This window comes from Crotalus tigris, unplaced genomic scaffold (assembly GCF_016545835.1).
Source record: "Crotalus tigris isolate CLP2741 ecotype Arizona unplaced genomic scaffold, ASM1654583v1 scf7180000023827.205595, whole genome shotgun sequence".
Taxonomy (NCBI): domain Eukaryota; kingdom Metazoa; phylum Chordata; class Lepidosauria; order Squamata; family Viperidae; genus Crotalus; species Crotalus tigris.
Window position 1 is genome coordinate 92,239 of NW_024100212.1, and position 12,932 is coordinate 105,170.

At 38.1% G+C, this 12,932-nt stretch overlaps 1 protein-coding gene and 1 long non-coding RNA gene across 2 annotated transcripts; both read left to right on the top strand.

Moving 5' to 3' along the window:
• The first annotated feature begins 2,185 nt into the window (after positions 1-2,185).
• LOC120298252 (rho-associated protein kinase 2-like) lies at positions 2,186-10,336 on the top strand. Its single transcript, XM_039321768.1, has 6 exons — positions 2,186-2,259; positions 6,598-6,665; positions 9,608-9,681; positions 9,787-9,880; positions 9,992-10,077; positions 10,172-10,336. The coding sequence occupies exons 1-6, from the start codon at positions 2,186-2,188 to the stop codon at positions 10,334-10,336; spliced, it is 561 nt and encodes a 186-aa protein (XP_039177702.1).
• Positions 10,337-10,341: 5 nt separating this feature from the next.
• On the top strand, positions 10,342-11,526 carry LOC120298257. Its single transcript, XR_005554020.1, has 3 exons — positions 10,342-10,427; positions 10,543-10,626; positions 11,157-11,526. It is a non-coding gene; the product is annotated as an uncharacterized LOC120298257 (long non-coding RNA).
• The last annotated feature ends 1,406 nt before the right edge of the window (positions 11,527-12,932 follow it).

Here is a 12,932-nt window from a genome sequence, read left to right on the forward strand (position 1 = left end):
TTGATTAATTATGATAAACTTGTTAGTTACAAAGACATTTTGGACAAGGACGGAAAACTCAAAGACAGGCAAGCCCTTCAACAACAAGGTATTGACTTAACATGGTGGTCCTATTTGCAAATTCAAACAAGATATGAAAAAGACATAAAAATAATGGGATTTTACAAAGAACTGACTCCACTTGATAAAATACTTTTCAAAACAAATGAACATTTGATTAACAAACTTTATAAATACTTATTAAATTGGAAGATGGAAGAAGAACATGTAAAAGAGACAATGATAGTATGGATATTCTATAGAATTAGAAGACTGGCAAAAACTGTGGGATAAAAATATTAAACTTACTAAAGCAGTAACATACAAAGAAAATTTATATAAAATGTTTTATAAATGGCATATGACACCAGTTCGATTAGTGAAAATGTTTAAAAATTTATCGGATACATGTTGGAAATGTAAGCAAAAACCGGGTACTTATTATCATGCTTGTTGGACATGCTCTGTCGCAAAAACATATTGGTCTAAGATTCATAGATGGTTAGAAAAGATGACGAAAATGCAGATAGAATTTAAACTGGAACTGTTTCTCTTAGGAATATTAAGACCTAACTATGGTAAAGAAAATGATTATTTAATATTACATGTATTAACAACTGTAAGAATAGTATTTGCCCAATTTTGGAAAAATGAAAATCTACCATCAGACCAGATTATAATTTTGAAAATCTTAGATTGTGCAGAAATGGACAAATTAACGTTAGAGATGAAGGAGAAAGAAGACTCAATCTTTTAGAAAACTTGGGGAAAATTTTATCAGTGGGTTGAAACACATTAGAATAAGAAGAGGTTTTAGAGTTTTATTATATTAAGCATTAAGGTTGATGATTGGAAATAGTTGTTATGCTACCAACTATGTTAATTATTTAAAGGAATATTAGTGTTTTACCAAATGTCAGTTGTAACTATACTGATTTATTCTTATAACTGTCTAGTATTATATAAGCAATAATACTTATTATGAAGACCCGGAAGACAGCTTGTTTGCTGAATTACTTATTACTGTATTTATCCACAAACTGTCCCTTTTATCCCAATTTTCCTGTACCCGCACTGATCCTACTTTTCCCTACCCATATAAAATCTAATAAAATATATTTTTAAAAAAAACGAGAAATACATTATACAATCTTAACCCAAATTTTATTCTGAACAATTTATTTTTAAACCAAATTACAAAATGCTCAATAAAGATAATTCTTTATCAGAAACACCAATAGGAGCATGCTTCATCCCGCCTGGGGAGAAATTAAAAAGGTAGCCCCAGGGAAAAGTGTGGGTTGAACTTCTGGAGCAGGTGATAAAACATTGGTTGATGCAGGTTCAGGGATGGAGACATTCTTATACTATGCAGGGAAACTCCTGTTTGAGGTAAGGTCCTCTTTTTTGTTTATTTATTTATTTACTTGTCAACTGCGTAACTCTAGGATGAGTTCAAGATTCAAAGAGGTAGCATGACATGTAGCATAAATACAGTAATAATCATAATAATAAAATCCCTCTTTCTAATTAATTTTTAACATCGCTTGCCTCTTTTAAATTTTATATACGATGCTCGTGTTTTTAATATTGCATTTGTATAGTACCTAGACTGAGGGAGATGGGCAGTTCTTAAATATGATAAATAAACAAATAAATAGTGTGTGTTCTACTCACTAGGTTGAACTGGAAGATCTCCAGGGTCTCTTCCAACTCTGTTATTCTGTATTCTCTAAGTCTCTTGTTATGTCCAACTACTTATTAAACACCATGGGTTTGATTACATTGTCTACTCTCTCTTGTTGCTCTATTGAGCCTGAGCTAATGTGATGTCTGCTGTCTTTTTCTCCCCTTTCCCTTCTGCTGTCTTCTCTTGTAAGAGAAAGATGTACATCTTTGTGTTGCCATGAAAAACGTAATAGTCCTGGCTTGTTCCTTTTTCTAACACACCCCATGCCCATCTTTGGGTAGTATGTGAAATCTAACCTCTTCTGGTGAACAACACTCTTGCTCTACGGCCCAAAGCTCAAAATTTGCAGGCATGTCTGACTCACAGAATTCTTGAAATAAAACCCTTTTTAAACACTGGGAGGAAAAAGGACTACCATCAAAGTCTTTCCACAAAGACTCAAAAGGGATCGAAGTGATGGGGATTCATGAAGAATCTGCCCTTGTTCAGCTTTTGCAGAGAAACGCCACCAGCAACTTTGACAAAAGAAGGTAATGAGTGGGAGCGTCATACACCTATAAATGGATCTAAAAGTGCATTTCATAGCTTAAATATTTAAATATACGTTTGTTTTGGTTAATTTTTAGTTTCGTGTCACAGCATGAAACTTTACTTTCATGTTTGGTTTGCTTCTTCTGAACAGTGAGTGTACCACAGAATATTTTAAGAAATGCATGTTTTGCAAACAACACTGTTTCAATCCCTAAGGGTGCACATACTGTATCATGACATGTTACTTGTGGGGTGATCTGAACTATGATCTGTGCCTGACCATATTTGACTGATGAGTCTCGGACTGAGCGCTTGGTGATACCTTGATCCAAACACCGGGAGTCTTTTTAAATCTCTGACAGGCTTTGGGTGCAAGAGCAGCTGCAAGGAGAGTTTTAATCTTAGGGAAAACTAGTGATTGTCTTCAGAACCTCAGGAGTGCTGCTTGCAATGCGTGCCTGAAAGAAATTCCAATAAACCCAAGGGGATCTATTGCAGACTGTGTTGATCTTGAAGATGACTGGATTCCTTTTTTAACAAAGCGTAGCATGAAAAACGTAAATAAATGCCTGCTCCAGTTTATACGTCAGCTACAGTAGATGTCAATGCTGTAACAATGGATGTTCCCGCTCTGACAACTGATGGAAATTGCAGCCATTTTTGCTTTGCTTTTAATATACTTTTTCTTCTGTTTAAAAATTAGATGTAGAAGGGGGGATGGGGTGAACTCTTGAACTCAGCTAGCCATAATAATAATAATGCAGCTCCATGGGAACTCAAGGACACGAATTGATAACGTTTTGGTGGGCTGAGGAGTTGGGGAAAGAGCCCACACTTCAGGCTAATTGGAGAATGTGATTAATGACTGCTTCATGGGGGTGGGAATTGCAATTTGTTATGTTGTATCTGGGGGAAGGGAATCTAGTTTTGGGTTGAACTATGTAGTGCCAATACAGACAAACCTACATCAACTTTATAAAATCTAATTTAACCCTAACTTATTTAAATTCTCTCTCTCCCTCCCTCCCTCCCTCCCTCCCTCCCTCCCTCCCTCCCTCCCTCCCTCTCCCACAATCTAATCTAAGAGGGATATGGCTAATATGTTCATTTATTCTGCACTTTTGTGTCATTGGGAATGCCTGAGTACCTGACATGTTAAGAAAGAACACCTCAAGAGCGCCCAGGGGAAAGACATCAAGTTGCCAGCCAAGTTGATACCTTCCATCTGCCCAAATGTCCACCCATCCATTGATGATGAAGTAAAAGATGATTCGGGATCTGGAGGCTAAGTCTTACGACGATTGAACTAGGCGTGTCTAGCCTAACCAAGAAAAGGATTAGGAGTGTCATGATAGCTGTCTGCCAATAGTTGAGGGGCTGCCAGAGAGAAAAGGGGGATGGCCTGTTCTCCAAAGCATCTGGAACAGGATAAGAAGTAACCAACCGAAAATCATCATGGAGGGATCCAAGCTAGAATGATGGATAAATATCCTGATAGTAAGAACAATGAATCAGTGGAAAGGCTTGCCTCAGGCTAATTGGAGAATGTGATTAATGACTGCTTCATGGGGGTGGGAATTGCAATTTGTTACGTTGTATCTGGGGGAAGGGAATCTGGTTTTGGGTTGAACTATGTAGTGCCAATACTTTGTTTCCTGAACAAAATGTTCTTTAAGGAAGAATTCTTGCCTTGAAGTTCTTTTGATGGGTTTCATCTATCGGAATCATGAGAGTATATGCAAATACAACTCAACAGAACGTTCTCACTTACAAGTGCACCTCAGCTGAGAAAGGAAGCTCTATATTGCTTTCCATGGCTTTCCAAGTGGCACATCGATTCCTTAATCTGTTCAGATGGAAGAGTACAGCGCTGTCTCCCAAATTTCAATCGGTGACCTTTTAACTATGATGCAGAGAAACAACAGGCTATACAAAGTGGATGAATGGATGAATGGATGAAGAAACTGGGTCCAAGCAATTTCTTCAGGCTTGTAAACCATTTTGCACATTCGTAAAATCAGGCAGGAGCACGTGACCTGCTTAACAAATGGCATAAGGCTGCAACTTTGGAATTGGCTACAGTCATAAATCGAGGACTACCTGTATTATAATGAATGTCAACTTAATGCAGAACATAATTTTTATAGCCTTATTTTCTGTATTTGTTTTCTTGTACAAAACATTCCATCTCCATTATTGATCATGAAGTAAAATACATTTTAAAATAAAATATATTATATTTAATGAAGAAATATATTCAAACAGCTATCTTTGAAAGAGCAGGAGAGGTAATCTAATGCTTCATTCGTTTTTATTCAATGGCCTGCAAAGGAGGGCACTTACAGGCACTACATGATTTATAGCACATACTACAGACTCATGAACCCTACATAAGAAGACAAACCTACATCACCTTTATAAAATCTAATTTAACCCTGACTTATTGAAATTCTCTCCCTCCCTCCCTCCCTCCCTCCCTCCCTCCCTCTCCCAGGATCTAATCTAAGAGGGATACGGCTAATATGTTCATTTATTCTTCACTTTTGTGTCATTGGGAATGCCTGACCTTAACTGTGTTAAGTATTTTCTCTTATGAGGAACAACATTAATGCCAGAAGACCCAACAAAGAAGCTATCTCAGGCATTTCAGGGTCAGCCAAAAATACACTGCAATGAGTACGATTTCCATATTTTTGGAGAAAGGACCCTTCCGTGCAATAAAAGATAAGAATTGAAACAGAATGAAAACTGAATGAGGAGGAGGGACTTTCTCTCAGGCTCACACCAGGCCCTCCCAAAATGGCATGCTGCTCTTTGGTCCCCACATGAATTGGCAGAGCCAGGTCTTCATGCTCTTTGGAAGGCCGGGAGAGTGAGGACCAATCTCACCTCTGGAGGCAAGATGATCCAGGAGGTGGGGGGCAATGGCAGAGAATGTCTCTTCTTAGATCCCGCCAGTAGACATTCTTTAACTGATAGGGTCTGTAACATACTCTTTCCGCCTAACTGGATGGGACGGCCTGGGACAAGGCGCTTACTTAAGTAAACTGATCCCGTGCCATGAAGGATTTTAAATTGGACCGGAAAACAAACTGGCACCCAATGCAACAAGAGATATTAGAAACAGTTACAAAAATAATTTTTAAAAACCGAGAAATATATAACACAAACTTAACCCAAATTTTATTCTGAATAATTTATTTTTAAACCAAGTTACAAAATACTCATAAAGATAATTCTTTATCAGAAACACCAATAGGAGCATGCTTCATCCAGCCTGGGGAGAAATTAAAAAGGTGGCCCCAGGGAAAAGTACGGGTTGAACCTCTGGAGCAGGTGATAAAACATTGGTTGATGCAGGGCCATTGGTCTAACGGGCTATCGTTATCCACCACAAGATTTATATGCATAAGATAATAAAAAATGGCAGCTGCTGACCAACACAAAACACAAGAGGTTAGGATAACCTGGCTGCCAGAGAAGTGTCCAACTGGTGGGGGGAAGGAGGTATGTCCCAGGCACTGTAGCTAATCAGAAGGACATGCAACAGGCTATCCCCTCAGAAAGATTAGTTGTTGTTGTTGTTGTTGTTGTTGTTATCATATGGCATTGTTACAGTAGCCAGAAGACCACAATGCTATTGCAGAGTAGTAGTTTCGCTTGCCAAGATACCAGCCCTGTTATAGGAAATGCTTGTGCGTTTCCCAAGATGCATCGCAGGAGGACAAGTTGGCTTTGCACCACAGAGAAAGATGAGCGGCTCTTTCTGCAGCATCACCCAAGGCCCCCGATCACAATGACATCATATTTCGAAGTGCCAAACTCCATATCTGCCACGGTCCCACTTTTCTACACATGCTGAAAACCCCCATCCCTCCCGAAGACTGCCGGTACCACGAGGCAGCACCAGCCATGACCGAAGGGCCACATCCGAGTGTAGGTGAAGGATAGGTAAATCACTGAGGCTCCTGGTAGAACATGGCAGAAAAGTGGGGTGAAGTTGAGAGCCCAGGAATGCCAGCAGCGTCTCCCTCGGTGGACATTCCCATCCAATGGCTAGCAGGTGCCTGAGGATTATATTTGTTAGGCCTGGGAAATTTTACACATGCACACTTGCAACTGGGCATGACAGACTTCTCTGACGTCTTTGCATCCTCAAAATTGAGGAGAAGTAGACCGATACCTTGTGCTCTGGAAACCAGAGAATTATGGGAGATGACTATTAGGAAGTAAAAAGCCAAACCAAAATCAAGAAGTCCCACTGATGTTATTGTTGACAATATGCTGCAAATTTAATTGCTGTGTTATATTCGACATTTTCATATTATTTTTTGTAGCCCTGAACGGGTCTGGAAGTGGGTGAGAGAGAGGAAAGCTGCTGCTATGTCAAGCTCTAATGGCGGAAGTTTGGGGAAAATATTCTTTATTCTCAGATTTCAATTACTGACTCTGTATGAATGGAAAAGCGTACGGGGGAACTTGTTTTACTAGTAATAATAACAATTAACATGATCCAAAGAGATATGAGTTAATAATGTCCAAAGTAGGATTAAAATACAAAAGTAACAATTAATAGCTAGAGAAAAGGGGGGTTGGAGAAAGGGAAAGTTGCTTCTTGCAAGAGCAAGAATATCTCCAATTCTGCTCTCTCACCTCTGCACCACTTTGTCAGTTTAAATTGTGCATATTTCTCCAACAATCTCCCTGCTTTCTTCAGTGGCACTAATTTTTCTAAGGTGTTTTTCTTCTTACTTCAGCCTCTGATTCCACCAAACGCATCAACGGGATTTTGTAATTACATTTTTCCCAATATTGAAAAATACTGAAATATTGCAAAAAGGAATAAATCTCTGAGTAGCATCCAAACAGCCCATCACTTTGCTTTGCTTTTCCTTTTTGAGGTCATGCTTCATAATGGTGGCGACAGGTAGATGAGCTCACAAAGGAGAAGTAAATAAAACTTCTGGTGGGCTGAATGAAAGCTCTTGTGGGTTTTGAGTAGTGGTGGCGTAGTCAGGTTTTGCTTTTATTTCACAGCGTTTTAATAGCTTAGCTTTTGTTTCTTTTTCGGTATTTATTTTCCTGCTTATTTATCTTTGTTTATTTATCACATTTGTTTATTTACATTTATTTATCTATTTATTTATAATTTACCTATTTATCTATTTATTTATCTATTTCCATATTTATCTATTCATTTATCTATTTATTTATCTATTTATCTATTTATTTATTTATCCATTTATTTATCTATTTGCATATTTATCTATTTATTTATCTATTTATTTATCTATATCTATTTATCTATTTACCTATTTATATATCTATTTCTCTATTTATTATATTTAATATATTTATTTATTTAGGTTAGGATTAGTTTAGTTTAGGGCATTAAGGCATTATTTATCTTATTTAATACATTTGTTTATTTCTATTTATTTATCTGTTTGTTTATCTATTTATTTGTTCATTTATTTATCTATTTACCTATTTATCAATTTATTTATCTATTTATTTCTCAATTTATTTATTTATCTATTTATTTATTTATTTATTTATCTATTTATTATATTTAATATATTTAGTTAGTTTAGGATTAGTTTAGCTTAGGGCATTAAGGATGGAGACATTCTTATACTATGCAGGGAAACTCCTGTTTCAGGTAAGGCCCTCTTTTTTGTTTATTTATTTATTTACTTGTCAACTGCGTAACTCTAGGATGAGTTCAATATTCAAAGAGGTAGCATGACATGTAGCATAAATACAGTAATAATCATAATAATAAAATCCCTCTTTCTAATTAATTTTTAACATTGCTTGCCTCTTTTAAATTTTATATACGATGCTCGTGTTTTTAATATTGCATTTGTATAGTACCTAGACTGAGGGAAATGGGCAGTTCTTAAATATGATAAATAAACAAATAAATAGTGTGTGTTCTAGTCTTCTGCGTGCTAAACTGCATTGGCCATTAGTCCTGGTTAACCCTAACCCTAACCCTGTCCCTTGTCCCTTTTTAGCACTGGGAAAGGTTCAGAGTGACATTGATCCCTATTTCAATTCATCAGGTGTAACGAGGGAGGGGAGAGAGCCCCCACCCCTTCCTACTGTGTTTGGCTGTGACAGATGGAGACAACTGCTGCAATGCATGGATGTGGTCCCCTTCCCCAAATACCTGTTCCCATGACAATCAACCCACTTGCTTATATCACTGACTGCTCCCTCACTATACACAACAGTGGAACCTGAACAGTACATGTAGCAATGTCTTCTCTGATTATCAGCCCAGAACTGGGTCGGAGGAAAGATGGAGAAAAGCTGGCACGGGCTGACTGATTTAATAGTATTTTTATACGGATGACTCCATAGCAACTCTTCACAATTTACAAATAGCTGCCTAAAATCCACACAACTAGTAATCACGAGGCCCAGAGTCACCCTACACTAAACTAGAGATGGGAAGATCCTAGCTTCTGACCATGTTGTCATCAGCACTGTCAATTGTTTGTACAGCCAGGTTTATATTGGAAGAAGAGGGCCATTAAAACATCACTTTAACTGCAGAGCAACTAAAGGGCAGCTTTAGCTGTCCCTGCAGCTGGCTGGAGGTGAAATTCAGGTGATGCCATGAGGGTTGTTACTTAACAATGGCTAGTGAGGGTCTTCATGCTATGGTTAGAGGGGCAGGAGGATGAACTAGCTGATTTGATTCACTCCAACTCTCTAAACAAAATTAGCATACGGGATCCAGTGGAACTTTTGTTCCTGTTAATCCTTTTTCATAAGTGGGAAGTTCTACCATATTTGTATTTTTTTAAAAAACCCAGTTGGCCTTCTGAGTCTAGGATCCCTTCTTTCCAGACTGAGTTGACTTTCTTTGACTCCAATAGCAAAAGACCATCTGAAGAAAAAGCCTTGGAAGTATAATTTCCCATAAATTCATTTTTTCTTTTCTATTTTTTTCAAAAAAGAAAAAAATCTGAAGCACGACATTGGCCAAGCATTGATATGTGCTACTGCGATCGTATCCACACTATGATTTATAATACTTAGTAAATTCGCCTCCTCCAGCTGATTTGTCCTGAGCTGTTCAAAATGTCTTCTTTTGGCAGGTCTGTCTGCAGAAATACAGAGACCACCAAAGAGAACAAAGTGAGTAACCAACTCTTTTGTTTGTGTGGAACCTGTGGCAGGAGTGGGGACACAAAGGCAACCCTCCCTCTGCACCACACCTGACTCTTCCTATTTAATGACCAGTCTTAAATGTTAGTGTTGTTGGTGGGTTAATACGTAATGTCTTTTGGGAATATTGTTTAACAACACAAGTGTTTTTCCATAAAAATACAGAACAGAAGCAGACAGACGAGGTGACATCCTCACAGGAGAAGGAGCTGGCAGAAAAAGATGCCACCATAAGAGCTGTAAGTCATTCATTTCCCTCACAATCCTGATTTAAGCCCCCTCTTTTTGTCTGCGTATCTATATCCGATGACTGATGCATGCTTCCTTTAATTTCCGCATCTTAGTTGGAAGAGGAGAACAAGACGTTAGCCAGCGAACTGGCCCATCTTCTGGAGCGGAATGAGGAACTCAAGCACTTAACAAATCTTGATCCAGAAAGTGAGTCTTATTTTAACTTAAGAACATTTTAATTGTTTTCATTTTAAAAACCAAAGTGATTTATTCATCTTGGCTGTACGAGTTCTAATTTTTTGTTACTTTTTTTGCCAGGAGAGGCTGACAGAAAGGAGTTGGAGGTTGCAATATTGAAGAAAAAATTGGAAATGGAGCAGAAGGCAATCAGCCGACTCACCGCTGTAAGTATCTTACATGATAGTAAGAAATTAGAACAACCTCTGTAAGCCAGATTTTATAATGTACTAACTGTACTTGCTCAATTTCTTTTAACAGGAGGTCTCAAGAGAGAGGGAGAGGAGAAGAGACCTCATGAGAGCGCGGGACCGGGCAATCGATGCCATCTGCTCCCAGCTACTGTCTATCCCTTATTCGGAGAGAAGATTGTCGGTGAGCTTTGTCCTTCTGCTTCTGGGAGAGAAAGAGACATATTTCAATTGATGACTCTCTACCCCATTCTAAAATATTTGTTTAACAATTTTCAGCCTCTGCAAGAAGCAAATAGAAAAAAATATCTGAATGCGTCAAGAAGGTAAATGATACCATTTTTAAGACATTACATGTTTTTTTCCATAGAAAAGTTATCATACAACATTTGGTAGTAAAAATCAAATCAATTTTGCAACACAATTTTTATTTTTTTACAGTAGCTCGGGGTCAAGTGAAAACAGATGACTCTATCGCGGTCAAGAACATGTGGGTTCCCAACCGCAGATTGTAGTAGAGATGGAGTAAGTGATCTGATATGTTTCTGTTTCATTCTGAATATGGTCAATATTTTCGGGCAAATACGGTAGGAGTCATGCAAAAAAAAAGAAGAATTTTTTTGTTTGAATGTTTCCATGAATTATCCTGAAATTTTCACATTCAGGTTAGGCTATAACATTCAGCCACGAAATAGGAGATTTTAGACAGAATGCCCTCTCTTATGCCATTAGAAATAGAGCTTAGATGGCTTTTCTTGATGTGCTGGGTTGCATTGTTCCAAAGGCAAATGTAATTTAAAAATTTGCTAATATTCTACCTGCTAATTTTTGCTGAGAAGTTATTCATCAGATTAACTATTGTCTCTTTCAATTGGCTAGTTTGCATTAGACAAAAATGCTGTTTGATGTGTAATTTAATGTGTTAGTTATTTTTTATTGAAATTCTTATCTGTGTTTCAAAATAAGATCTGGTTTTTCTTCAAATACAATCTTCAAATACAGGATTGCACTAACATGACTTCCATTCTAACCTACTTGGTTTTAATCTGTTTCAGTGAATTCAAAGACACCTGTCCCTCTTTTTGGGACTCCCTCTTCTCCCGTCTTAACTCAACCAGGAACAACCAGGACCAGCTGTGGCTCAGAGATGCAGTCAAGTGACATACATCACTTTTTACACCTCTTCCCTTAACCAAGACCATGGCAATTGGTCCCAACTGAAGTCGTAACATGATGACTACCTGTATTATGAACATTCTCCTTCACCACCAAATACGCTCCTGAAGAAATTGCTTTTGGCGTCCATTTCTTGTCTGGGGGTCAAAGTCAGGAAAATGCTTCCAGAAATTTGAATGTCACGCAGGATGATCGTGCCCTGCAAGTTTCTGCCCTGAGTACCTGGCATGTTAAGAAAGAACACCTCAAGAGCGCCCAGGGGAAAGACATCAAGCGTGCTTTGGCCAACGGCCTTGCCAGCCAAGTTGATACCTTCCATCTGCCCAAATATCCACCCATCCATTGATGATGAAGTAAAAGATGATTCGGGATCTGGAGGCTAAGTCTTACGACGATTGAACTAGGCGTGTCTAGCCTAACCAAGAAAAGGATTAGGAGTGTCATGATAGCTGTCTGCCAATAGTTGAGGGGCTGCCAGAGAGAAAAGGGGGATGGCCTATTCTCCAAAGCATCTGGAACAGGATAAGAAGTAACCAACCGAAAATCATCATGGAGGGATCCAAGCTAGAATGATGGATAAATTTCCTGATAGTGAGAACAATGAATCAGTGGAAAGGCTTGCCTCAGGCTAATTGGAGAATGTGATTAATGACTGCTTCATGGGGGTGGGAATTGCAATTTGTTACGTTGTATCTGGGGGAAGGGAATCTGGTTTTGGGTTGAACTATGTAGTGCCAATACTTTGTTTCCTGAACAAAATGTTCTTTAAGGAAGAATTCTTGCCTTGAAGTTCTTTTGATGGGTTTCATCTATCGGAATCATGAGAGTATATGCAAATACAACTCAACAGAACGTTCTCACTTACAAGTGCACCTCAGCTGAGAAAGGAAGCTCTATATTGCTTTCCATGGCTTTCCAAGTGGCACATCGATTCCTTAATCTGTTCAGATGGAAGAGTACAGCGCTGTCTCCCAAATTTCAATCGGTGACCTTTTAACTATGATGCAGAGAAACAACAGGCTATACAAAGTGGATGAATGGATGAATAAACTGGGTCCAAGCAATTTCTTCAGGCTTGTAAACCATTTTGCACATTCGTAAAATCGGGCAGCAGCACGTGACCTGCTTAACAAATGGCATAATGCTGCAACTTTGGAATTGGCTACAATCATAAATCGAGAACTACCTGTATTATAATGAATGTCAACCTAATGCAGAACATAATTTTTATAGCCTTATTTTCTGTATTTGTTTTCTTGTACAAAACATTCCATCTCCATTATTGATCATGAAGTAAAATACATTTTAAAATAAAATATATTATATTTAATGAAGAAATATATTCAAACAGCTATCTTTGAAAGAGCAGGAGAGGTAATCTAATGCTTCATTCGTTTTTATTCAATGGCCTGCAAAGGAGGGTACTTACAGGCACTACATGATTTATAGCACATACTACAGACTCATGAACCCTACATAAGAAGACAAACCTACATCACCTTTATAAAATCTAATTTAACCCTAACTTATTTAAATTCTCTCTCTCCCTCCCTCCCTCCCTCCCTCCCTCCCTCTCCCAGGATCTAATCTAAGAGGGATATGGCTAATATGTTCATTTATTCTTCACTTTTGTGTCATTGGGAATGCCTGACCTT

Coding starts and splice junctions, on each gene's coding strand:
- LOC120298252 (XM_039321768.1), top strand. CDS start 2,186: ATGGGGATTCATGAAGAATCTGCCCTTGTTCAGCTTTTGCAGAGAAAC. Junction 9,881..9,991: donor AACAAATCTTGATCCAGAAA/GTGAGTCTTATT, acceptor TTTTTTTGCCAG/GAGAGGCTGACAGAAAGGAG. Junction 10,078..10,171: donor CAATCAGCCGACTCACCGCT/GTAAGTATCTTA, acceptor TTCTTTTAACAG/GAGGTCTCAAGAGAGAGGGA.